The sequence below is a fragment of the Dromiciops gliroides genome, chromosome 5, assembly GCF_019393635.1.
Source record: "Dromiciops gliroides isolate mDroGli1 chromosome 5, mDroGli1.pri, whole genome shotgun sequence".
Taxonomy (NCBI): Eukaryota; Metazoa; Chordata; class Mammalia; order Microbiotheria; family Microbiotheriidae; genus Dromiciops; species Dromiciops gliroides.
The window spans coordinates 148,674,468-148,698,376 of NC_057865.1; the positions used below are offsets into that span (position 1 = coordinate 148,674,468).

Below are 23,909 nucleotides of genomic sequence, written 5' to 3' on the forward strand. Positions count from 1 at the left end.
ATAACCAATACAATAACACAATAGGCCTTCTTAATATCTGTATACTTTCAACAATATACTTAGGAGGAATAATTGTTATATCTAGATTCCTGCTAATTTAAGCAAGAGCTGATGACAGATGAAAGTACTACAAACAGAGGCAGCTAGGTGGTGCAGTGGACAGAGCACCAGCCCTAGAGTCAGGAGGACCTAAGTTCAAATCCAACCTCAGACACTTGACACTAGCTGTGTGACCTTGGGCAAGTCACTTAACCCTCATTGCCCAACCAAAAAGAAAGTACTACAAGCAATTTAAAATACAGCAAATTATAATAGTTATAATACTGTTTTGAAATACCTCAAGTCAAAACAATATAAAATTGTTAAAACATTCAGAAGTCAGCAATATTCCAAGTAGCCTACCTGCTCAATCATTTCTCAAAGCAGGGTTTACATTATCCAAATGACTTGGCATAATCTATGCTCACAAAACCATATGGAGATAAGAATGGCTTGGTAATTCTTCCAATGTACCTTATGCTTTGTATAAGAAATGTTTCAAAAAATGTATAAAACAATTTTTTATAAACCCACCACATTTCAAAAGTATTAAAGAGGGGGCAGCTAGGTGGCGCAGTGGATAAAGCACTGGCTCTGGATTCAGGAGTACCTGAGTTCAAATCTGACCTCAGACATTTGACACTTACTAGCTGTGTGATCCTGGGCAAGTCACTTAACCCCCATTGCCCCGCAAAAAAAAAAAAATAGTATTAAAGAAAATGTAGTATTTAAAGGGATCTATAATGACTTTTTCTTTTGAAGCAAAATTTAATTTTGTATTTTAAATTAACATTCACTAATTTTTATGGACTTCGAGATGTGGATTTTCATACATCATTTTTTAGTGGGATATACCTGTACTGTTTTGAGACATTCACCTATGTTGGTTGGTATTTTTTTAAACTGCTCATTCTTGGGCAGCTAGGTGGCACAGTGGATAAAGCACCAGCCCTGGATTCAGGAGGACCCGAGTGCAAATCTGACTTCAGACACTTGACACTTACTAGCTGTGTGACCCTGGGCAAGTCACTTAACCCTCATTGCCCGGCAAAGAAAAAAAAAGAGGAGGGGGTAAAAAGAATTTAAAATGTAAACTGCTCATTCTTGAGTATTTACAGGTAGTTCCTACTTTTCATAGTAATATGTTCTTAGAAACAGTCCACAAAATAAATCAAATATTCCCATAGGAAGAGTTTTTCAAAATTAGGTGTAACATATCTGACCAGAGGCAGCTTTAATTAAATCTTATCAATGGCCAGCTGCATGTCATAAAAGAAAAGCTACAATAAATGCAAAATATTACTTGTTAAGCTATTAACTCTTGTTTAGTATAAACAACCAAGCTCTTAAAATAATCAGTCGTCTCCTTGATATCAGAGAAGTTGAATTTCTACTTTGTAACTGAAGACAAAAATTGTTCAGAACCTATTTCAACTTTGCTCTTTCCAGTACAAACAAAAGCTTCCTTATAACATCTCCAGACTGGAGTTTATGCTGACTTTTTCATTTATTATTAGAATTTAATATCCTATAGCTATATGTGAAAGTGAAAAGATGGTTGAAATATGCCCTAATCATAATTAAATTTATTTAAATCAGAGCACTACAAAGCTCAAGTATTCTGATTATTCCAAACACTTCTTGGGTCATCTGTGATTTTATTTTCAATTTAAACTGCTATTGGCTTAATTCAAGAAAGGTACAGGGCAAGGGGAATGACTAGAAGCAGGAAAAAGAAAAGTAGGACTTGTCTGATTCAATTTGTATGTGAAGTATCAAGAATGAAAATTATGGTTGAGCTTCAAGTTGTCAGTGTTTGATACCTTCTTAATTTTCAAACCTATGTATAAAGTAATTTCCCTTTTTTTTCTATTTCTTTTTTCCTTGTGAATTTAAAATAGACTTGGCTACTGAATATCTGTGGTGTTGGTGGTTTTTTCCCCCCATAGTTCATAGGTTCATAGATTTGGAGCTGAAAGGAACCTTAAGGGTCAACTCTTTGAAACCCAAACTCACCCCTCCACCCCATTTTACAGAGAAGAAACTGAGGACCAAAAAGACTAGGAAATTTGACCATGTTCAAACAGGTAGATCTGAAATTCAAATTTAGGTCCTAAATTATGTACAATTAAAATATTTGTCCTCTCTTTTTCTTGCTGAATAGGCTAGTTGCAAAAATTACTTTCAGATAACTAATTAAGGGTTTTCAAGGGTCTATTTGAAGTGCCAGCAAGCTCTCTAAAATGAATTCTAATTGTTAAACTAGCATCATAGACTCTTAAGAGCTGCAAGGGCCAAGAAGTCCAACCAGACCTGAACAATAATTCCTTCTACATCCCTAACAAGTGATCATCCAAAAAAGAGGGAAATTCTTCTCTTTCCTAAGACAGTCCAGTGTACTTTGGGACCACTTTGACAGGAAATTTTTCCTTATGTGGAACTGAAATCTACCTCTAAAGCTGCCATCCAGGTACCAGAACAGCAGGATAGCTTGGGGGGGTAGGAAAAAACACCTAATTCACCAGAGAAGGGTTGGCCCTGGGGAGACCTCCAGCTCTGAGCAACAGTAGTTGCAGAGTCTGACACTTTGAGACTCCATCACTTGCAAAGTTATTTATACAGTCAACTGTGGATTATTCAAAGCTGAATGATACTGGTAGGGATCTTATCCCAGGCTGTATTTCATTTTTCTTGTTCTGCCTTGTCACTCTAGTCATTCCATAGCCTATCAACACCAACTGTAGTTCTTCATTGAATATAATCAAATGCCAAAGAAAGCCACTCGATATCAAGTATTCCCTTGATATAAAAAGAATAAAAAAACCAACAACCCTGTTCAGAGTATTGAGAGAAAACCTTGACAAAATCTACAAAGTATTTCTTATTTTTATATCCTGATGACACCAAGACCCTAAGTGGTTGTGGTATCAAAAAAACCCAGAAAACAACCTTCTAATAATCTTTCTGTGAACTTCCCCCCTTTTATTTTACTACACAAAGAACGAGTCTAATAAAAGGAAAAAAACAAACTTTAGAAAAAGTTTATTTGTATATTAAGTACTAATTATGATGGTTAAACAGGTCTATGTAACTGAGATTTTTCTTTATAAGAACAAGTTATTCCAATTGAGAAGAAGCAATTTACTTTGGAAATTTCCAATGATTAGTTGTATGTCATGTATCGGGGAGTAGCACTGAATTTGGCGTATGATTTAATGACCTTATTCACAGCTTCCAAGAAATCCTTCTCAGTGGCAATTTTTCGTCGTGCTCTGATTGCAAACATCCCTGCTTCAGTGCAAACACTTCTAATTTCAGCACCTTTCAAACAGAAAAAAAGGCAACTCTATTCAGACACTGAATAAATGCAAAGTGGATAGAATGATCAAGCAATTAGCAAGACTATTCACTTACCAGTGCTGTTGGGACACAGACGTGCTAACAACTCAAATCTTATATCTCTCTCAACGCTCATTGAACGAGCATGAATCTTGAAAATATGTGTCCGACCCTAAAAACAGAAAGAAACATTGGGGGAGAGGCACAAGTATTTCTAAAGTAAAAATAAATTCTATGGGGCAGCTAGGTGGCACAGTGGATAAAGCACTGGCCCCGGACTCAGAAGTACCCGAGTTCAGACACTTGACACTAGCTGCGCACAAGTCACTTAACCCTCACTGCCCCACAAAAAATAAAATAAAATAAAATAAAAATTCTTACCTCCAGATCGGGTAAGCTAAATTCAATCTTTCTATCTAGTCTCCCAGGCCTCATCAATGCTGGGTCCAAAGTATCAGGTCTGTTGGTGGCCATCAGTACTTTAATATTACCTCGAGGATCAAATCCATCCAGCTGATTGATAAGTTCCAACATGGTTCGTTGCACCTCATTGTCACCCCCAGCTCCATCATCAAAACGAGCACCTTAAAAATGGTGAAAATTGTTAGGCTATATTATGGCAGTTCAGAAAGCAGAAACGGTATCTCATAAGCAGATACTATTATAAAATTTGATGATGTTTGGTTTCTATATTCACTACACTAGAAAAAGGAATGCAAGAAAAACAGCACTCAATTTACCAACTAAAAATCTTATAAAGTATGTATTCTCTATAGCAAATACATTCCAAAGCCTGTAAATAATTTAGCCTATTCCTGTGTTTTTGCTTCATTGCTCTTTTCTTCTCAAGGATAGGGCTGGGACCCCACACATTCTAAAGAAATTACTCAAAAGTCACCATGGAACATCATGCTTAATATTCAAATACAGCAAAACTTTAATAAAGGAATAATAGGTCAATTTCTTCCCTGCTTCTCCCCCACTAAAGAACATATCCAGCTACATCTCTTTTAAAGCAAATCTTATTTCAACATAAAGCTTTATTCAACATAAAATTCCTAGAACTAGGTGCATCTGAAATAGCCTCATAAATAAAATATTTTATTGTAGAACACCTGAATATATACCTGGATAACATTAGAGCATGGAAATCCCATATAAACCATACTAACATGTAGGACTGATGTATTGCTTCCCTAAATTAAGTGAACATCTCCAGTGTGGGACAGTGGAAAGAGTTCTAACTCTTCAACTTTGTTGTCAGTACAAATACAGGAGTCAAGCTAAATGGTCTTCCAGGTCCCTCCTAGCTCTAAATCTATGATCTCATGATCTTGTAATATTTCTAATGCAATACAACACTGTTATCACACAACTTAGGACTGTATAAATCTGGATACACCCCACCTTAAGTCAGATGTGGCCCTTTCCCATCATAATAAATAACTCTCTAAAGCTCTCTAATTTCTATATGTAATATACTAACCTCTACATGGAACAGAGTAACAATGTAACTTTTTAAAATTAACAGTGAGTGAAAAAGTAGCTTAAATCACAGAAGTATATAGCTATACATACTAGAATTAAATCCTGTCCTTTGAAATATAACTACATGGGGCAGCTAGATGGCACAGTGGACAAAGCACCGGCCCTGGATTCAGGAGTACCTGAGTTCAAATCCGGCCTCAGACACTTAATACTAGCTGTGTGATCCTGGGCAAGTCACTTAACCCCAATTGCCTCACGTCCCCACCCCCCCACCCCAAAAAAAGAAAATAAATATATTTCTCTTAACTACATATAAAATTAATTTGTAAGTTGGACATGAGTAGAACTGTGCCCAACACTAACAGAACACAGACATCCCTTTGTTAATTTAAGTCACTCTCACCATTAAATCACATTGGAATGGTACATGGTATACTAATCCAAATATTAAAGAGCCTCATATAATGGGGGGGAAAGGGCTTTCTCTATTAGTTGTTTCAAGAAGCTCATCCAAATACATTATATTTATTCTATTTTTGCTTATATAATTCTCTTAAAATATTAGTTTTCACAGAGTTATGGATCTCAAATATGTGAGAGCTGATAAAGAAGTTAGAATACAGCACAGTTACCACACTGTAAAAATCTCTTTATTTTTACCTTAAAACTCTTACAAATTTTGAACCCAAAATAGCTTTCTTAAATGTTACTCATACCTCCAATAGCATCAATTTCATCAAAGAATATAAGGCAGGCCTTTTTGGTTCTGGCCATTTCAAAGAGCTCACGGACCATTCGAGCCCCCTAGTGAGAAAAAGATGAGTTGAGAAAAATAACTGAGTCAGCTTAATCAAACTTTAAGCTTAACCCAACAAAAGCAGTGCTTCTATTTTTGCAATGCTACACAAAAAACCATCTATTAAAACATTCAGCTTCTTTAATGCCCAAGTGTGACATTTCCTTTCCAGGATTCATCTACTCATCCACACAACAAAACTGTTTTCATGATCATGTCACCTATTAAAGGCAGGCAATACTTTTTTTAAAGACTTTTATTTTCCAAATTACATGTAAAAGCAAATTTTGACATCAATTTTTTAAAAAAACTTTGTGTTCCAACTTTTCTTCCTCCTTCCCCTCCCACCCCCACCCCAAGAACTCAAACAATTCAACATAAATTATACATGAATAGTCATCTGAAACAGGTAATTTTTTTAAAAAGCTCAAACCCTGCCCAAAAGTCCACTTGTGAAATATGATCTTTTGTACATAAAAATTCCAACAAATAAACTAAACTCCTATTTGGTGTTCACTGTTATGTTACTTTACCTATGGTGATCAATGATAGAAGCAGTTTTCCTTCCTATTATTCTCAATCCCCACGTAAGGTCTAAGTTTCTGAATTCACAAATTCAGCACTGCCACACAGGCCACTCAAAGAACCAATGTTAAAGAACAGAGCCCAGGCTGTTTCATACAGCTAGAATTTTTAACATTGTATATAAATAATACGATTGCCTGGAATGAAACAGTACTTTGCCCTTGTAATTGTATTGCATTTCTGGTATGTTTGCTCTAAATACCAGAATTACAGAAAGAAGCATCCTCCAACTGGTTCCAAGGGAGCATGTGCTGCTCCAAAGTTATTGGAAAGTACAGTTAATAAAGCAGTGTAGTTTCTGAGCTGCTCAACTACCACAATGCAATCATCAATCTTTCAATAACTGTCTTGTCCCAGGGCCCCAGGAGTGACCCAGGAAAATAGTTTTTCCTTTTTTATACTCTGTATTATACATTTCCAGCCACATCTGCTGCTGCTTTGTTCATAATAAAATAACTTTACCTCTCCAACATATTTCTGTACAAGTTCAGATCCAATAACTCGGATGAAGCAGGCATCTGTCCGGTTAGCAACAGCACGAGCACAAAGAGTTTTGCCTGTGCCTGGGGGGCCAAAAAGAAGCACACCTTTGGGGGGTTCAATTCCAAGGTTAACAAACCTCTCTGGCTGCAAAGACAAAAATTTAATACTACTGCATAAGGGAGAATTTTGTATATACTTATTTAACACCAAAATTTAAAAAATGAAATCTTATGTACTAGATCTAAATGAGAAATTTTATCTGCTCTCTGGACTCAGATATAAAGAATTACCATATATTATTATATAATGTATTTAACATCATAATATTCTCACTGTTCACAAGGTCATGGTGAAGGCAGTTTAAAAACATCCACATTTCATGTTAATTTTGATAAAATTTTAACAGAAAAGTTAGTACCTTTTCCTTATTTTAAGTAGTTACCATTAAAATAGCCAAGCTTCATATAACGTCCAGTTCTCTAATTTACAATTATTTTACGACATCTAACAATCCAATTTAATTTAAACCCATTTCCTATTGTTATCTTTAGACAAGTTACTGGGTCCTGCTTCCACAATAATGCTTCAATACAATGAAACTTACAATCTTAGTTTCTCATCTTCAAATAATTCTTTTAATTTTTCATCATATACCCCCTTCTCAAAAGTTCTAAACCCTTCTCCTTACTTTCATCTGGACCATGTCAACCTTCTTTTCTTCCCTACTTCAAAAGGATGTTGTTTTTTTTTTAAATTGCTTATACCATGAAGAAAGAAATCATTAAATTACAGGTGCCCCAAAAATGCTTATATTGAATCATCACTTCTTACAAAGCAATTTAAAGCTGAATAAAAATACCACTTACGTGAAGCAGTGGGGTTTCAACTACTTCTCTTAGCTTCTCAATCTGTTCTTTGCAACCACCAACATCACTGTATGTGACATCAGGTTTTTCTTCCACCTATGAAGGAAAAATACAGAATATATTTTAGAATTTTAGTTCTGTGCCCTATCTACAAAAGCAACACTTGAAGCAAGTAAGGACTTTAATAAAAATGAAATGTAGTCCACTGCCTTGGAATTCCCAAACAATCTAAATTTTACAGGGCTGTCAGGAGTAGAAAAATATGTAAGCTGAGCAATACTTTGCAATGCATCATTTTATGAACTACTTTGCAAGACTATTAACCCATTGTGGTAAAAAATGAAAGTTCTTGGGCAGCTAGGTGGCGCAGTGGATAAAGCACCGACCCTGGAGTCAGGAGTACCTGAGTTCAAATCCAGCCTCAGACACTTAACACTTACTAGCTGTGTGACCCTGGGCAAGTCACTTAACCCCAATTGCCTCACTAAAAAAAAAAAAAGAAAGAAAGTAAGTTCTTTAACTAAAATTTAAGAGTTGAATGCACATTACTGAAGGACCACCAGTTTTTGAAGGACCGCCTTTTCAGGGAGGAGACCATGACGAACAGCCGTGCGCCTGCTGATGCTCGGGAGAGCATAACCAAGCACTCCACTTCCGGGGTGCAAGCTTAAAAATGAGGAGAGAACGAAAGTGGGCTCTCTCGCTCTCAGCACACACACGCTGGCTCAGGTTTGACAGGTGTTCGGGTGATCGGCTCTGGTCCTCGGTGGCAGCACGTGCTTGACGCTGTTTCTCAGCCTGAGAGGTAGCTTTGGGATTCGGTGAGTTTTATAAAAGAATATAGACTAAGCTTAGATCTAAGACTATTTATTTGTATTTCTACTTTCCTATTTCCCAAATCAGTATCACCTGTTTGTTGGTTAATTAATTCCCAAACAATAAAAGCTAAGTAATCCATCTCTAATTAAAGCTCAGAGGTTTCTTTCTCTTACTGGTCTGGGAGATATATAAGGGAAAGGTTAAAGGGGAGTTTAATGCTCTTATATCCAATTTTAAATCTCACACCATTTAAGAAAAGGTTCACAGGTTTTATTTGATGCATTAATGTATATATGTGAATGACTATTCACCAGTCACAAACTTCAAAAATTTTCATGATGGATGTAATTGTATTTTAAAGAAAATGGCACTCTTTTTTCTCACCCCATAGTAACTTACCTGCATCATGGTAACTGTTGGGTCGATCTTGGGAGGCAGAGGAATATGAATTTGATACTTATTTCTGTCCACACTGAGGAGGGAAAAGAAAAGGCCTCAATCAGACATTCTCTAGTAAAGACAGAGAGATGGGTCAGAAAAGATGCCAACATGCTCATACTGAGCTATAACGTGGTTTGGTAGACTAAATACAGATGAAGAAAAGAAGCATGAGTCAATATTAAATGGTTCTATGGCCCTGTGCAAGTCAATGAAATTTCCATTTGTCTACTTATTTGACAGTCACAATCCTAACCATATATATTGTGTTTGTTATAAATTATGACTCAAAGTTTATGTTGGAATATATTTTCCAAATATTTTCCTAATGAGTAATTCAAAAGGACAAATACAAGTTGATATTTTTAAAACCTTAATATCATTTTACTTCTGTATACTTTTTCTGTATACTGTATACTTTAGAAACTTTTAATAAGGACTTATCATCTAATATTTCATCTCATTTTTACAATAATCCTTTAAGAAAATTAAGGCAGAGAGAAAAAAAATTAAATGGCCTTCCTAAAATCACTCAATTACTTAGTGACAGTCCTGGTACTGGAATTCATTCACAACTAACTACCAAGTCATATGAGCACCTAACTCCTTCTATCTTGGCTAGTTCAAACTATTTAAGTAGCTTGGCACACTAAATTACAAAGTCCTTATCCTTAAACTTTGTACCTATATTGACTTTTTGATATCTAGAGCCATCACTGAGATGTAACCAAGCAGCTTGGGGTAGAGGAATGGGAGTAAGTATAGGGATTCAATTGAACAAATATTTATTAACTACCTACTGTGTGCTAGGTGGGTATGCAAAGATGAAAAACAGTACAGCCCCTGCCCTCAAGGTCCTTATCATTCCAGTGGTAGGGTATGATGGAAAGGAGAATATAACATGTCTACTATAAAGCACAATGTTGTTGTTGGTCCTTCATTCTTGAAGAGGACTGTGATATATTGCAGTGAATTGGACTGAAGTGAGGGAGGGCTACGCAAAGTCACCAACCTCACTCTCTTCTCCAGAGCCATCTGGGTCCAGTGGCAAGATATACATCAGGATGACTGGAGATGGCCCGGATGTTTGAGGTAATCAGGGTTCAGTGACTTGCCCAGGGTCCCACAGCTAGTAAATGTCAAGTGTCTGAGGCCTCAGGTCTTCCTGACTCCAGTACCAATACTTTAATCACTGTACCACCTAGCTCCCCAAAGCACAATGTAAAATCAAAGGAAAGATCCAGGCAAAGTGCTGTAGGAATACTTGTGAGGGGAAAGGAAGGAAATAAGCCTTTAGTAAGTGCCTACTACATGTCAAGCACTGTGCTAAGCACTTTTCAAATATCTATCTTATTTGATCTTCACAAGCATCTTGGGAAATAGGTGCTATTATATGATCCCCATTTTACAATTGAAAAAACTAAGGCAAATAGCTGTCAAATGACTTTCTCAGGGTTACACAGTCAAATTGGAGTTCAGGTTGCTGTGACTCAAGGGCCAGAGTTCAATCTCTTCTATCACCTAGCTTTATCAGAAGGAGGATAAAGGAAGCCTCTTAGAAGAGGTAGGACTTAAGTCAGGATTTGAAAGAGAAGGATTTCAAGAGGCAGAAACAAGTGTGCTTACCATTGGCATGGGATAGAACTTGTACAAATACATAAAGACAACAAGATACAGAAGAAAACTGGGAAACTTTCCAGTCTAGGTAGAAAATGGTGCATGTAGGAGAATAGTATAAAATGTGAATAAATAGGTAGGTTGAAGTCAGAATATGAAGATCTTCTATGCCAGGAAAAGAAGGTTGTATTTTAGAGAGGAAACAGAGTCATTAAAGGCATTTCAGCAAGGACATGATACGGTCAGACCTGTGCTGATCTTGGAAAAGTGACACTGTAGAGAAAGAATCAGAAGATTTAACAACTAACTGGATGTAGGGAGCAAAGAAGAAGAGTGAAAGCTTATTCTGATGTTTTGAGCCCAGGTGATGGGAGTATCTGCAACAGAAATTAGCAAAGCTGGGAGATGAGTTCAGGTTTAAGCAAGTCAAATTTCAGTTGCCAGCATGACTTGTAAGTAAAAATGTCCAACAGCTGAAGATGTGGCACTCTCAAAGGAAAAACTAAAGCTGGATATCCAGATTCTAAAGCCATCTTCATAGGAGTAATTAGGTATAGAAAAGAGAGATGCAGAGAGAGCCTTCAGACACAACCAAACGAGTGGGAAAAAAACCTACAAACCATCAAAGAAAACAGATCAAATGATCAGAATGGAAGGAGACAGTGAACTTTTGAACGTCAAGGGGCACAGTGGATAAAGCACCAGCCCTGGAATCAGGAGGACCTGAGTTCAAATCTGGTCTCAGACACTTAACACTTACTAGCTGTGTGACCCTGGGCAAGTCACTTAACCCTCATTGCCCTGCAAAAAAAAAAGAAAAAGAAAAAAGAAAGAAAGAAAAGAAAGTCAAGGGGCTGGTTAATGGTGTCAAATGCTACAGGTCATAGATGATAAGAACTGAGAAAAGCTTATTTGATTTGGCAGTTAGAAGAGCACTGGTCCACTGAAATCATACTCATATTAATCAGTTCTCATAAGCTGTCAGTTATTTGTTTTCACAGTATTGTTGTTACTATATAAATTATTCTCCTGGTTATGTTCATTTCATTCTTTAGCCATTTATAAAAGTTTTCCAAATTGTTCAAAATTATAATACTAATATTATAATATAATATAAACTGTTCGATGATGAAACGTGATCCATTACAGAGAGGTGAAGAATTAGGGTTCAGAATACATACACACACACACACACACACACACACACACACACACACACACGTGTGTTTCTCTATATAAACATCAGGGATATGTGTTTATATTAGGCTTATATTATAATATGTTTATATTACAAGAATTTTATTTTTCTTTTGTTTTCCTAATAGAATGGGGAGTGGGAAGAAAATATATTTCTGCTACTTTAAAAAAAAGTATTGATGGGGAAGTGTTGCCACAGATTTGAAATACTGCATGCACTTTCAGATAAGGTCACTGTATTATTAGTTTTACTTAACCGTTTTGGTTATGAGAGACCTCTCATGAAAGAGGTGATCTGTAAATGTTTGCAATGTAAAAAACCAAACACATCAATAACACATTTTTTTAAAGCAAAGGTCACTGGTGACCATGGAAAGAACAGTTTCAGTAGAATGGTGGGGATCTACAGCAGACTGCAGGGGTTTAAGGAGTCTGTGGTGAAGAAGTGGAAGCAGCAGCAAGGGAAGGGAGAGATCCAACTGTAGCACTTCATTGATAATAGTATTTGGTCTACAATGGTATTGAATAAAGTCATTCAAAATAAAATGTGCACTGTGTCACAGTATCTTTAATGAAAGAAGAGTATAGTAAACAGATATCTTACCCAACTCTCATTCCTTCTTCAATGTCAGTAGGTGCTACCTGATCACTGAGGTCCACCACAAATTTGGCAAACTGCTTCACATTGATAATGTATTTTGGGTCCTCTGAATCAGCATTGATTATCTTTGTACACCTAGCACAAAAAATACTTGGTATTACAGTAAGAAAAGGATACCATACTGCAAGAAGGTAATTGGATTCTATACTGTGGATGTACCACACAAAAGTAAATTGAAACCTGAAGATTCAACCACTGCTCAAGCTAATATTACTGAAAAGTAAAATTGTAGAGTTAAATAAAGCAAATAAGATCAAAGGAATAATTTTTTCAAAATACCTCATTACAGATAATGTGAAACACAAGGTTGCATATCCTATCGGCACCAGTTTTAAGAGCCTGAAACATCTCAAACTGCTTTATGTATATTATGTCACTTGGGCCTTATAGCAACTCTGGAAGTAAGTATTCCACTGATTATTATCCTCAATTTACAGATGAAGTTAATATCAGAGAGGCTAAGTGATGTGCCCATTATCATACAGATAGCATCAGAGGTGGAAATGAAATCTAGGCGCGCCTCTCTCCTCTCTACAGTAGCCAACACTGCCTCTTTTCAATGGCACATTGCTGCCCTTTGTGACAGAAGAAATCATTATATATATATTTATAATAACTAATAAAGGACATGCTATAGTCCCAACAATTCCCTATATCCAGACAGGATGGTTAAACATAAACACAAACTTTACAAAACAAAACAAAAGCCACTGTATAGAGAAAACAACCACTTAACTAGTTCACCTAACCAACAAATCAAAGAAATACTTGTGTAAAGAATTAATTTTCTATCCTATTTTACTAAAAAGCTTCATTGTACAAAGTTTCTCAAGACTGCTAAATCACACAAAAACAATTCCTTTGTGTCAACAATTCCCAAGTGTCAACTCCAAAGAAATTTTGTAGAAAGCTTAACTTGCTTGAAATTTAGAATGAAAAATTTTTAATAGGTACCATTGTTATGTGTCTGAGACTCTGTGAAGTCCAATAGATTTATCTTTAGACAAAATTAGTCAGAAACACTTCAAAGGTAGCATCAATACCTTGCAACCTGTAGTGGCTGTTCACTCTGAAGGGTCTGTTTATCTGCAGCCAAATCCCAAAGAGCTGGGGGAGCCAGGCCAGTGTCTGACTCTTTAATGCCTAGAAAAGAAATATTAAAGTCACTGAAAAGTGTCATTAACCTCCTCTGAAACAAGTATCAATCCACATTTTTGAGTCCAATTCAAAATTTGTAATTGTAATATTTATTACATTTCAAATATCTTCACAATAAAACTCCATCAAATAAAAATATTTCCATACCTTAGACAATAGTCTATTTACTATAATAAAACCAAAGTTCAGCCACTTAAGTCTACTACACTGCAATTTGGTCTAGAAAATGCCTATCTTAAGAAAGTAGCTATATCATAAATACATAAGCATTGTAAATAGTTATGTAGGACAATGAAATAAACTGCTAGTTAAATGAGACTCAATTTGTTCAAAGAAACAAGAATCCAGAAAATATGTATTTAATGAAAATAAATTCTGAGTTCAAATTTTTACACACACATCATTTCTGAAGAAAGGGAAACAAGGAAACATACCAGTGAGCTCATTGATTTTCTTAAGAAGTTGCTGGATGTCATCTTCTACCTGTTTGATCTGTCTAGAATAAGTGCTCTGGCCCTGGAAGAGAAAAGTAATTCTAATTAGGACAAACAACTATAACATAAACCATAGCTAAAAACCCAATTTGGGTTGGGGAGATCTATGATTTTATTATTTATTACTGCCTCCAAGGTTATAAGACTGATAATATAATATCTGTATCATTTTCATACCATTCCTTCCAGTCAAACCCTCTATTATTCAAGGTTATAAGAAATGCATGGCATTATCTATCAAAAACTATAGACATACTAGGCAAAGATTCACAACATATGGTAAAATGTCATATTTTTCACTCATCTCTATATTATTAACGTAGAAATCGACACCTGCTATGTAAATTATTTCAAATAACATTAAATGCAGAAACATATAGCCTTGATTATGTCTAGCAGGAAGTAATTTATGTAATAAATTTTAAAAGAAGACAAGCAATTTTTATTCTTAGCTAGTTATAAAATCTCAATACTTTACTCTCATGATATCATTGGCATCAAACTCATAAATGTATACATGTATTCCTATCCTCTTCTTTCCCAAAGCCCCACTTCCATGAAAGGCCTAATGGTCAAAAGGCAGGCCAAACCAAAGGCATGATTAATTCACATACTAAATAATATAATCTCAGGTAATGATGTTATCACCATGGTTAAGGATTAAGTGATGGATTAGTTCCAACATGGCAATCAACAATATTTCTAGTTTTCATATAAGAACAGAAAAATTGCCACGTGTCATCTATATGTGGCTCTTCTAGTTCAATGATTCTCAAATTATGGTATGAGGAATGATAGGAATCCCCAAGGCCCTTTTAAGAGATCTACAAAGGGGGCAGCTAGATGGCGCAGTGGATAGAGCACCGGCCCTGGATTCAGGAGTACCTAAGTACCTAAGTTCGAATCCGGCCTCAGACACTTAACACTTACTAGCTGTGTGACCCTGGGCAAGTCACTTAACCCCAATTGCCTCACAAAAAAAAAGAAAAGAACTGAAGAGATCTACAAAGTCAAAACTACTGTCATAATAATGCTAAGGCATTATTTGACTCTCTTTTGTAACTATCTATCTGTGAAAGGTCAGATTTTTCTCATATGCTTCAACCAAAATGGCATATAACAACAGGTTAAATGCAGAAGTAAATATGAGAATTCCATTTTCTCTTATGAAGCCAGATATTTAAGAGATTTACAAAAATATGTAAAACAGTGCCACTCTATTAACTTCATTTTTATCTTGGAAAAGTGATTCTTCAGAGAAAGTGTTACGTTAACATGGAGTGGGTTTATTATTTTTTAATGAATTAATATTATAAATTGTATCAATTTTAATTTCTAATACAGTAAAGATTGATAATTATAACTCATATAAACAAAAAAGCTCTTTGAGGTCAACAATTTTTTTAAATTTAAAGAGGTCCTGAGACTAAACAGTTTGAGAAATACAGATCTTGCCCAATGTTCTTTGAAACAGACATCAAATATATTGAAGCACAGAAAGATGATCTCAAAGGTCAACACTGGAGGTTAAGAATATTGTTATTTTCTCTAATAGCCCCATTATGAGAATATTTCTGTTATTTATCTTTGGTCCCTACACTATAAACTTTCTTAGAATCTCTATTTTTCATTTGTACTACCTCTTATGACAGAGTTCCACACATTTATTAGCCTACATGTGAAGCAATACTATCTTTTTTTGGTCTCTTTCAAACTTCAACATATTCTTGTGTTCTAATAGTCTTGGACTCAGTGACCATCACCAATTTTACTTTACCTCCATTCTCAATTCTCCACTCCCTCATGATCTCATAGCCTTAAATCACATCCCTCCTCTATTTTTGTTCTTTCAGACTGAAAAGTCTCAAAACTTGTTAGCCTATCAACATATGGCAGTCATTTATGGCCTCTTAAACCCTTAATCTTGCCCCTGGCATTTCATTACCAGGAAGAGAGCTTAGTGTTACCTGGAAACTAAGGGGTTTCACCATGCATTCTCTTCTCCAGTTCATCTATACTTCATGTATCTCTAATTTTGTCAGTGGTGAAGACTACTCTCCCCACCAAAAAAGATCACATATAAAGTGCTGCTACAGCCAAAAAATCCATTATTCTGAGACTGACCTGATGATGAGCCTCTCCAAGCTTAGCTAAAGCTGGCCCTCAGACAATACACCTATGAGCCATTACCAAGCCTATACATAAAACCTGTCTAGCTTGGTAAGCCCTGCCAAAGCTTGCATTCTGCTGGCATGGCCTACAAAGACCTAATGAGATCTTATAACAAGCATCAGAGTAGGACTTGAGTGAGATCTAATTAATTTAGAAAGGCACTAATTAAACTAATCCTGGAATTGAAACCTAGAAGATCAGCTCTCCTTTTCTACATATAGAGAAATATTAATTCCTTAGACTTTGTTTACTATCCCAAAGCCTCTTTTTTTTTTTTTAGTGAGGCAATTGGGGTTAAGTGACTTGCCCAGGGTCACACAGCTAGTAAGTGTTAAGTGTCTGAGGCCGGATTTGAACTCAGGTACTCCTGACTCCAGGGTCGGTGCTCTATCCACTGCGCCACCTAGCTGCCCCTCCAAAGCCTCTTTAATCTCCAAAATAATACTGTGCCTCAAATGTTCTGATGTAGAATTTTGGCAAAGGCTTTTTGGAAATTTATATTATATCTTCTTGCATATAATCCCCGGCTTCAAAAAAATTCTAATCAGTTAGCTAGGCATTTGAATATCATGCCATTCCTCCTGGATTATTTTCGATTAAGAATTTAGTAATCATCAGGGGCAGCTAGGTGGCGCAGTGGATAAAGCACCGACCCTGGAGTCAGGAGTACCTGAGTTCAAATCCGGCCTCAGACACTTAACACTTACTAGCTGAGTGACCCTGGGCAAGTCACTTAACCCCAATTGCCTCACTAAAAAAAAAAAAAAAAAGAATTTAGTAATCATATCTGTTATTAAAGCGTTCATCACTTTTTAAATTCTTTGTTACAAAGGATGATTCACTAAGAGGGAGAATACATGTGGAAGGGAGATTATAACAAAAGATTCCAAGACCACTTTTTTAAAGAGTTTGCAAGTTCCCAGGATGCCATCTGGAAACCTTTTCCTCATCGTTAACTTAGAAACAAAGTAAGTAATGGTAAGGAATGTTTGCCAGAATGCAAATCAGACAAGAATTCTGTTCTTCTAGGGGACAATCTATTGTTATAATAAGCTTAGTCTGCTAAAATGGTTGAGATCTGACTTAAGACACTTTCCAAATTTTTTAAAAAATAGAATACCCTCTCTGATATAACAGACTAAGAACATATTAAATGAAATTCTTTTCAAGACTTACCATGAGCTACACGCAAGTTTACTTTGCTCTATACTAAAAAATATATAAAGTTTTTGTCTACAATGTCATAGAAAATATCCAAAAATTATTAATACTTTCAAACACAAAACAGAAAAATTAATTTCCTTTCCCTATTATCCACATGCTAATTATACTTCCTGAGGGACAGTACCAATTACAATTCTGAGTAACAACACTTAACATCCTTACAGTAATACAAATAACTTACGTAAGTTTTCAACAAGGCAATATCACCCTCATCCAGTGCTGAAAGGACAGAGACAATATGTTAGTTTTAAGATCAAAAAACAATAGCTGTCTTTTTTTTTTTTTAGAACTCATGCCAAGAAAAAAAATCCTTGGCATTTTACTGGGAATTTCATGAAACAACTTGATACAACAGATCTAAGTATAATTTTCCACTTCAAATATGATCCACATACATAAAACATTGGTTATAGTTATCATTCAACACGAGCACAGTAAATGAATATAACTAGGGGTACCAAACCCAAAGAATAAAACCGCAAGCTAGCTGATCAATTCCAGGACACACGCCTCTATAACAAAGTTTTCCAATAGGTGTCCTGGAAACTTCTTGGGTTAGATTCGAAGATGCTTCGAAGAAGAGAAAGCAGGAAATATGAAACAGGAGCTGGAAGAAGCACTACTTCTTTTAAAAAGTGCTAGAACTTGCAGGTACTTAAAGGCAAAGTTGATAAGGCTGGGGTGGAAGATAGGTACACATGACAAATACAGTTTGTGAGGCAAGAGTTGAGTGGAAACATTTTAATCAAACTCAAAACCTGGAGAAAACAAAATAAGGAAGTTATTGCCACAACTGTATATTATGCCCAAGGTAAGAGAGAACATAATCATTCCTGGTTTCAAAGAACTTCATAAATTCCCAAAGAAAAGAAGTACCCCAGCTCTACCACTTAGTGTGAGGCACTGGGCAAGTCATTTAACCTCTCTGGGAGCTTACTCCCCAAATTCCTAGACTTGGGGAAGGGATTGGGGGGGAGGGGTGCGGAATGGTAATACAGGACTTCTAAGGTCCCTTTCATCTTTAAACTGCAGGATCCTAGCCAGACAACAAATCCACTTTGACAGGAAAAAAGACCACAAAGAAAATGAGAAAGAAACTAAAAATCCCCCAAACACTTCCACGAAAGATGTTTTTTGGAACAGACAACCTGGTTAAAATGAGAAGAGATCGGACCTCGACTAAGGACAGAAGATTTCCGAGAAAAGCCCCTTGCTCCCCTTACCCCCAGCCCCAGCCGTAACATTTCCCGTCCCGTCCCCCCCACCCCGCTGATAGGGTTGTGCTGGTCAGGCACTCCCGGGTCCGGGTCATCCCGCGCCGCAGGCCACGAGGGCCGTCCGGGACGGTGGGCGTTGTAGCCCTCCCCCTTTCTAAGGGTTCCGCGGCCAGGAGCCGCTCGGTTAATGTTCGCTGAGTAGAAATGGGTTAATGATGATCCCGGAGCTGGAAGGGACCTCAGAGATAGCAGGAATCCCCCTTCCTTAAAACCGGGGTAGGCCGGGCCCCTCCCAACGGGTCAGGGAGGGAGGCGGGGTCCGGGGCTAAGCGGAGCGGAGGCAGCGGCGGCCGCGGCCTGGGCCCCAAAACTCCCGGACTCTCTCCCTTCCTCCTCTTCCCCTCCCCGGGCCGACCGGAGACAGGCCCCTGCCATCCCCCGTTTTTCCTGCCCGCGCCGCGCCGCTGACCTCGGATGGGCTTATCGTCCTTCTCCTCCTCTTTGGTTTTCCGCTGATCGGCTCCTAGGTAATCCGGCATTTTGGGATTCGTAGCTACCTCAGATCTTAGGAGCGATTACACAGCAGCTTCCTCCCTACTTCCGGCGGTCCCACCGCATTTCCGGTCCCCCTGTGGAACTGGTGCCGCAACTCATCGGCCCGACGCACTGCTTGCGCCGGGCTCTGGAGGGTTGCGAGGGGGAAGGTGCAGGGAGAAGTCACAGCAGGCTCGGCCTGAGTTGGCCTCCTGCTCCCGGCATCTACCAGGGGCCTCCCATTCTCTCAGTCTGGGGTCGGTCAGCCCTTGCCCCAGGGGCATTAGTACCAGGCTTGGTGTTTACAAGAGAAGCTCTTTATGACCCCATGTCAAAACCACCTTCCTAACACTCAGGGCTACCCCACTGGACTATCTCTATAGGTAGTGAGTTCCCCATTATTGTAGATCTTCAAGCAAAGTGTGAATGGTCATATGTCGTCAGTCAACTAGCATTTATTAAGATACTATTGGGGGCGGCTAGGTGGCGCAGTGGATAAAGCACTGGCCTTGGATTCAGGAGGACCTGAGTTCAAATCCAGCACTTGACACTAGCTGTGTGACCTTGGGCAAGTCACTTAACCCTCATTGCCCTACAAAAACAAAAAAAAAATAAAGATACTATTATGTGCCATGCACTGTGATAAGCATTAGGGATACAAAGAATGGCCAGGGAAAAAACAGTCCTAGCTCAGTCTAATGGGAGAGAGGGGGTAGTAAGGGAGAAGAAATAAGTCAATCAACAAACATTTACAAAGTAGGAAATAAAAAGATAAAAATGAAACATTTCCTGCCCTCAAGGAACTTAAGTTGTAAAGCAGGATTTTTATTCACATACCAGTGGGCCAGATGACACTTGAGGCCCTTTCCAGCTCTGACAGGCTATGATTTTTTAAAATCAGCCTGTGAGCAATGTGAGGCAGCTAGGCTAGAGCCATTCTGGAATCAGGAAGACTCATCTGGCCTCAGAATGTTACCCAGGTGTGACCCTGGACAAGTCACTTAACCCTGTTGGCCTGAGTTTCCTCATCTATAAAATGAGCTGGAGAAGGAAATCGCAAGGAAGGAGAGATTTCCAGGTAAGGCAACAGTCTGGGAAAATACATAGAGTTGGGACTGTCTAGTTCAAGAAACAGCAAGGAGCCCGTATCACTGGTTCAAAGAATGTATAGAAAGGGATAAGTTGTATTTAAAAAAAAAAAAAAAAAGAAAAAACTAGAAAGGTAGGAACCAGCCAGGTTATAAAGGGCTTGAAAAACTAAATAGGATTTTATATTTGGTCCTGGAGGTGATAGAGAGCCACTGGAATTTATTGATTAGGGAGGGGTGAGATGGGCATACCTACACTTTAGATGGATTTGACATCCCGGTGGAAGATGCACTGGAGTGGAGACAGAGAGTCAAAGAAGCCAACCAGAAGGATATTGCAGTATTGTCAAATATCACTTGGGATAATCAAGAGTAAAGAAAATAGGTAAAACCTTTGTATTGTAAGTATGGGAAAAACATCTTCTCCCTAGAAGAAATAACCTTAGAGATCAAAGAAACCGAGTTATAAACTTGTGTAAATAGAAACCCTTGGCAGTCAAGGACAGGATGAGTCTTAATAATTTCTCTCTTGGAGGAGGATTTCTCTGTCTTAAGAGATAGATCACTTACCTCACCAGGATACTCTAATGAGATTAACTACAGAGAAAACATCTTCACTGGACCAAACCTGATCTTTGGCAACTCTTGAGACCTTAAGGTTACCACATTCTTTCCAAAATCACCTGACTTTCGGTCCCTGTTACCCAGCCTCTCAAATTAGAAAATAGATAGGTTCCTTTTGCCTCCCTTAATGTCACCCTAAGGCTGTGTAAACCCCAAATCTATGTGTGTATGTGTGTGTGTATCTCCCTTTGTTCTGTGCATAGCTTTCCCATCTGGCAACCACCCAACAGTTAATAATGCTAATTAAACCTTTAATTTTCCAGCCTTGGCTTCCACTAAATGGACTGAGGTGGGAGGAGGAAACACTTTCCAGGAGGTTCTTAGGATCGCAGGGTTGAGGAATTCTCCAACACAAGCAATACACTTTGAACTTTTCTTTGTAGGCCATAGTAGCTGCTACAGAGGCTTACTATAGAAAGGGCAAATCCTACAAATTGAGGATAGAAGCCAAATTGCAGAATGATTCCTTAATTCAGTAGATTTATTGAGCCCTTACTATGTACCAGGTGCTAGTGGAGGTCTACCTGGTGACATATACTATATAACATGATGTTTTTCCTATCCTCCACTGTTCTGAGGACTCCATCTATAAATTATATCCATCAATACATCTCATTTGAATACAATTTGTGTGTGAACGCTCCCCACCCCCATCTCTTCCTAGTATGGATGATAGGGGTATTTGGGATACCCCCAAATGATAGAATTAATATAGACAGGAGAGAGTGATTCCCTATGCCCTGCCATTTTACAGGAAAAATACTATGCACCTGGAGAGAGAGAGAGAGCCCTAATTTAGTACTTTATTCATTAGGCAGTATGTAACAATCTCCACTAAAATCTTCTCTGATGCCTCATATTGACACAGAAGTGATTCTGGTTTCTTAAAGGCAATGGCTACAAAGGGCCACCTCTGTCAGTTCTTAGCCAAGTTGAAAAGGCTTCAAGTACTGGCCCAATGGTAGACTGTTTAGGACCAGCCTCATTAGCTAAATTGGGAAAGGCACATTTGCTAAAGGGTGATGAATTTTTCCTACTAAGACATCTCTCAAAGACCATCTGTGAAATCAAAGAGGAGTTGTGCTGTGTCTCTGGACAAAGTACCCATACTGATGAAATCAAAGAACTACTGAAGAATATCTGCTGAAACATTTTGAGGAGAGTGACATAAAAAGGGCCATGCTTTGGGAGGGTTAATTTAGCAGGCTGTATATAGGATGTTGGTGGGGCTGGGGAGGGGGGAGGAAGAGGCAGAGAGATAAAGAGGAGGGATAGGAAGCAGAGAGAAAAGGAGGAAGAGGAGAGAAAGGGAGGGAAAGAGAAAGAAAATCATTCATGTGTGAAATTACGTGGTAAACACAAACCAGTGGCAATGAAAAGGAAAACAGGTGTGAAGAATTATGCCCCCAAAACAATGAGCAGAGCTTAGCAACCTAAAGCTGATGCTGAGAAACATAGAGAAGTAAAAGGTGACAGATTTAAGAGCCTCATTACTGGGAGAATGGTGTCACTGTTAATAAAGATTAGGGATGTCAGGAGGAGGAACTGATCTGAGAAATAAAGGGGAAAAGATTATTAATTTTGTTTTAGACATTTGAATTAATAGCAAAATCTGGGGGAGAGAAAATAGGAACAGCAAATGTACATGCCAGATAAAGAGATTTAGAAATGAAAGCTCTGTGAGGACAGAGGTTGTCTTTTTTTGTAAGGAAGAATAAGGAATGTGAAGTTATATCTAGGATGGTTAGATAAGTTCTTAAATGAGATCCTGCATAGTCAAAATTACCCTTAAATCGCCCACAAAGTAGGACAGTACCCTTAAATAAGCTTAGCTAGAAAGAACCTAGGCCTATTTAAAAAAAGGTAGTCTGTATCAGAGAGCAGATGGAGCTGAGATGGTTTCTATGGAAACATTTGGATGAGAAATTTTATTTTTCCTTCTACCGAGTGAAAATATCCATTGGGGGCTTAGGGGGAACAATCAGGATTCTTGTTTAAATATAAGATAAGAAAAAGAGAGGCTAAGACTGGGGGATAGTAGTAGTGCTCAGTTTTCTTCAGTCGTGTCAGACTCTTTGTGACCCCATTTGGGGTTTTCTTGGCAAAGATACTGGAGTGCTTTGCCATTTTCTTCTCCAGATCACGTTATAGATAAGGAAACTGAGGCAAACAGGGTGAAGTGACTTGCCCAGGGGCCCACAGCTGGTGTCTGGAACCAGATTTGAACTCAGGAAGATGAGTCTTCCTGACTCCAGGCTGGCACTCTATCCTTTGCACCACCTAGCACTTATGTAGCATTCAAGGTTTGCAAAGTGTTTTACTTATGTATATGTTATCTCATTTAGCTCTTGAAGCAACCCTGTGGGGTAGGTGCTATTATTATCCCCATTTTGCAATAGAGAAAACTAAGGCCGATGAGGATGATCTAGTGACTTGCCCAGCATTTTGTGACTAGGAAATATATGAGGCAAGATTCAAACTCAGGTCTTGCTGAATCTAGTACTCTATCCACTGCCCCACCCAGCTGTATCACTTGAGTTTGGGAGTTCTAAGATGCAACAGGGTTACGTCCAACACCACTATGGTAAGCCCCCAAGTAGCAGTGGAGTGGAATCCACAGAGGCTGCCTCAGGAGGGGTAAACTGTCCCAGGTTGTAAAAATCAAGCAGATCAAAGTTCCCTGTGGGGATCAGGATTAGGATTGGCTCCTGAGCTAGCTGCTACATCCAGTTCCCAGGTTGAGAAGAGGAAACTCAGGTTCAAAACAACAACAAAAAACAGATTAAGGTGGGGGAGACTAACTTTTGAAAGGGCTTCATACATTAAGTGTGATTCTGTTAGAGGGTGTTTTACACAACCACATAACAGTTTCTTCCTCCTGCTTCCCCAATGTGCAAGAGAGGATGTGAGGAAGTTAAAGTGTACATAGCAATGAGCACCTATTCCGAATGGCAAGAAGGCTAAGGCTGTTCTATCTTTAGCTCTGCCCAGTCTAGGCCCATGTACAGGCTATCTGTGAGTTTGAAGGAAAAGGAGATCATGCTCAGCAACAGAAAAACAGAAGATCCTT

General features: G+C 38.1%; 1 protein-coding gene across 1 annotated transcript; it reads right to left on the bottom strand.

Annotated features, from left to right (window-relative positions):
• Positions 1-3,066: 3,066 nt before the first annotated feature.
• PSMC2 (proteasome 26S subunit, ATPase 2) lies at positions 3,067-19,201 on the bottom strand. The gene is made up of 12 exons (XM_043968947.1): positions 19,063-19,201; positions 17,558-17,595; positions 13,921-14,002; positions 13,372-13,471; positions 12,272-12,403; positions 8,815-8,887; positions 7,597-7,692; positions 6,710-6,874; positions 5,583-5,670; positions 3,760-3,962; positions 3,454-3,550; positions 3,067-3,360 (listed from the first exon to the last, which is right to left on the bottom strand). Exons 1-12 carry the CDS (start codon positions 19,130-19,132, stop codon positions 3,203-3,205), a joined length of 1,302 nt encoding a protein of 433 aa, XP_043824882.1. The 5' UTR covers positions 19,133-19,201; the 3' UTR covers positions 3,067-3,202.
• Positions 19,202-23,909: the final 4,708 nt, after the last annotated feature.

What these genes read in the sequence shown, in the direction of transcription:
- PSMC2 (XM_043968947.1), bottom strand. Translation starts at nt 19,132, where the DNA reads ATGCCGGATTACCTAGGAGCCGATCAGCGGAAAACCAAAGAGGAGGAG. An exon ending in GGACGATAAGCCCATCCGAG is followed by an intron (nt 17,596 to 19,062) that starts GTCAGCGGCGCG and finishes CTGTCCTTTCAG; the next exon opens with CACTGGATGAGGGTGATATT. An exon ending in TTGCCTTGTTGAAAACTTAC is followed by an intron (nt 14,003 to 17,557) that starts GTAAGTTATTTG and finishes TTTCTCTTCCAG; the next exon opens with GGCCAGAGCACTTATTCTAG.